Genomic DNA, 2,557 nt, shown 5'->3' with positions numbered 1-2,557 from the left:
GAAATGCACCTCGTTCTATTGGCTGTCAGATTTTTATAACCCATGGAGCTAAAGTCTGGAGTTGGCACCATCCACTTGCATGGATAAATTTTTTTATTCTTGCATGGGACAAAAATATAGATTCCTTCGACCCCCCAATTTGTAAAATGTTGGCCCCGGTTCTAATTTAGATCATCCTTTTTCATTAGTTAGATCATTGATCAACGGTACGTAATTATCTTCTTTGATCTATTTATTATGAAAATATTAATGATCCCTAATTTCATAATTTATTAAGTACAAATATGATAAAGTTAAACAAAAAGTAAAGCATGTGATTAGTGTAATTATTAAAAATTATTTGAATGTATTTATTAAACTTTATTTATTATCAAATTATGTTAAAAAAAGGAATAAACTTCAAATATTTAAAAAAAAGAATAAACTTCAAATATTTAAATAATTCATAATAAATAATTTTTATTTTGAAGGCTAATGTTTTTAAGTATTTATAATAGATTCCACATATATTTATAATGAATTCTTAATATAATAGATTCTAAGTATTTATATATGATCCAAAAACCATAACGAAGATCATGGCGATCAAGCATTTCAAATTCGCACGGAACCTTGATTGGCCGGCTAAGTGATCGTGAAAGCTGCCAGAGGAGTGTGGAAATGGCACCAACCTGTGCTGAGCATTGAAGGTGATCTGGGATGCTTTCATGTGGACCACAATTGTTAAAGGATGCATCAGCAGCAATACCTTCTTTGAATGTCTTGTAATTAAATTATATCAAGTGGAATGCATAGAGATCCATTCATTAGCATGCCAGACGGAGAAATTGCCTGCCACTCACTGTCTACACCTAATAAATATTCTTTGATGGAACTGTCATTGCTTGGACTCTCGCGTTTGTTTTCACTCTCAGTGCAGCTGGCAATGAATCCACTAATAGTAAATGGTTTGGGAAGAAGCACAAATGTAATGTTTTAGAGCTTATTTACTTTTGTATGCAGTATTATCGGTGATTCATAGCAAAATGAAGCTGCATTGCACTTTGGACTGTTAATGAACACCATATGATCATTATTATAGAAATGAAGGTGAATGATATTTCGCATTAACTTACAGCAGGGGAGGACCAGCTTGTACAGCGAAGGGCAAATGATACCAGTGGTTCAGATAACTCCGATCCAAATATGTTCCTCGCTGCCATTTCATCATTTTTTGCGCCTCTTGAAATTGTCTGATCAAAACTCAGGAGTAAATGGCATGCTGAGGAAGTATTTAATTTTCTAAAAAAGCTTTCATGGAAGTTGTAATGGGCACCACTTACGTATTTTGAGTAATAAGGCAGTCTAAGGATGAAATGTTCTATAGTTATTGCATTTAGCAGGTGTCCTCCAATATTTATTGTTGCCTAAATAATAAAACATAGAAGCAGAAAATTATGAACTTGTGCGGTATCACCATTCACCTGCCATAAGTTAAAGCATGACAAAATAGTATATCTTAAACAAAAATTTCTGGATAGCCCATACCTTTCTCATTAGTTCAACAACCATCTCAGGACTCTCGGGGATTCCATGTTCTAGAAATGCCTACGGCAATATGACACGGTAAAGATTCTTTACGTTAATACTTGACACAGTTACAGAAAAGATAGGTTTAGGGCATGAATTAAATCCAATGGAATGGAAAATGATGGTCAAATTCAGATTTACCTAAACAATTTGGAACTTGAAAGAAAGAATATTTGACATTTTATAAAAAGAGGCTGGCTTACATTCATCATGCAGGAATTGTAAATATTTATCCAGAACGCAAGTTTCTCCTGATGAGTGAGGTTCTGCAAGTCGACGGAGGCAAGTTTCCCCAATAGAAGTCTGACGATTCATAAATCATACTAGTGTTGTTGATATGATAAAAACAATGCATGAAACTAATCGAATTACTTGGAAAAGTTAAAACTCACTCAAGTCTGTGAAGTAGAAACAAAGAATTTGATGTTCGGTTGGGATTAATCGCCCCAGGTTCTATTGAAAACAAACGCTTATATGACCCAATATCTCTGTTTCCAAATTCTGAGCATATACCATATGGATCCCGACATTCAATTTCTTTCCCATTTTCTTGAGAGACTAATGTTGACGAGAAAGGTAAATTATCTGCAGTAGGCTTATTTTTCACTGAGCTCATTCGTAAGAAAATGCTTGACAAGCATTTCATGATGTCCTCAGACACCTTGTTCGGGCTGTCATCTCCTGATAGCCTTTCACCTGGACTAACAACAGTTCTTGCTTCCACATTTTCTTGGCCTGTTACTCTGCGTTCTAGCTGGACATATGTAACTGGGTTCATTTAGTTGTTAATAAAGTTGATACATCTTAATGAAAATTGTTGGTATTATTACATAATACAGACCTGTAACTTAGGAGAATCTAATGTCTTTTCTGCTGATCCATTGTTGACGGCAGGTATTATGACCATATTTTTGCTTGTCTGAGCTTTATGGATTGAGGATCCTTTGTTGTTCTTCATAGAATTAGCAGTAGAGAATGCATTCTCTTT

At 34.6% G+C, this 2,557-nt stretch overlaps 1 protein-coding gene across 1 annotated transcript in view; it reads right to left on the bottom strand.

Moving 5' to 3' along the window:
- Nucleotides 1-510: 510 nt before the first annotated feature.
- LOC105120648 (uncharacterized) overlaps nt 511-2,557 on the bottom strand; it is a 4,204-nt gene continuing 2,157 nt past the window's right edge. The window contains exons 7-13 of the mRNA XM_011018929.1: nt 2,411-2,553; nt 1,962-2,323; nt 1,773-1,872; nt 1,528-1,587; nt 1,323-1,406; nt 1,116-1,232; nt 511-919 (exon numbers count right to left, since the gene is read on the bottom strand). Of these exons, the coding sequence (XP_011017231.1) occupies nt 911-919; nt 1,116-1,232; nt 1,323-1,406; nt 1,528-1,587; nt 1,773-1,872; nt 1,962-2,323; nt 2,411-2,553 (875 nt within the window). The 3' untranslated portion in view covers nt 511-910. The remainder of the gene's footprint in view (nt 920-1,115; nt 1,233-1,322; nt 1,407-1,527; nt 1,588-1,772; nt 1,873-1,961; nt 2,324-2,410; nt 2,554-2,557) is intronic.

The sequence above is a fragment of the Populus euphratica genome, unplaced genomic scaffold (assembly GCF_000495115.2).
Source record: "Populus euphratica unplaced genomic scaffold, PopEup_1.0 scaffold6.1, whole genome shotgun sequence".
Classification (NCBI taxonomy): domain Eukaryota; kingdom Viridiplantae; phylum Streptophyta; class Magnoliopsida; order Malpighiales; family Salicaceae; genus Populus; species Populus euphratica.
Note: the sequence above shows the minus strand (reverse complement) of the source record. Positions and strands in the feature narration are given on the sequence as shown.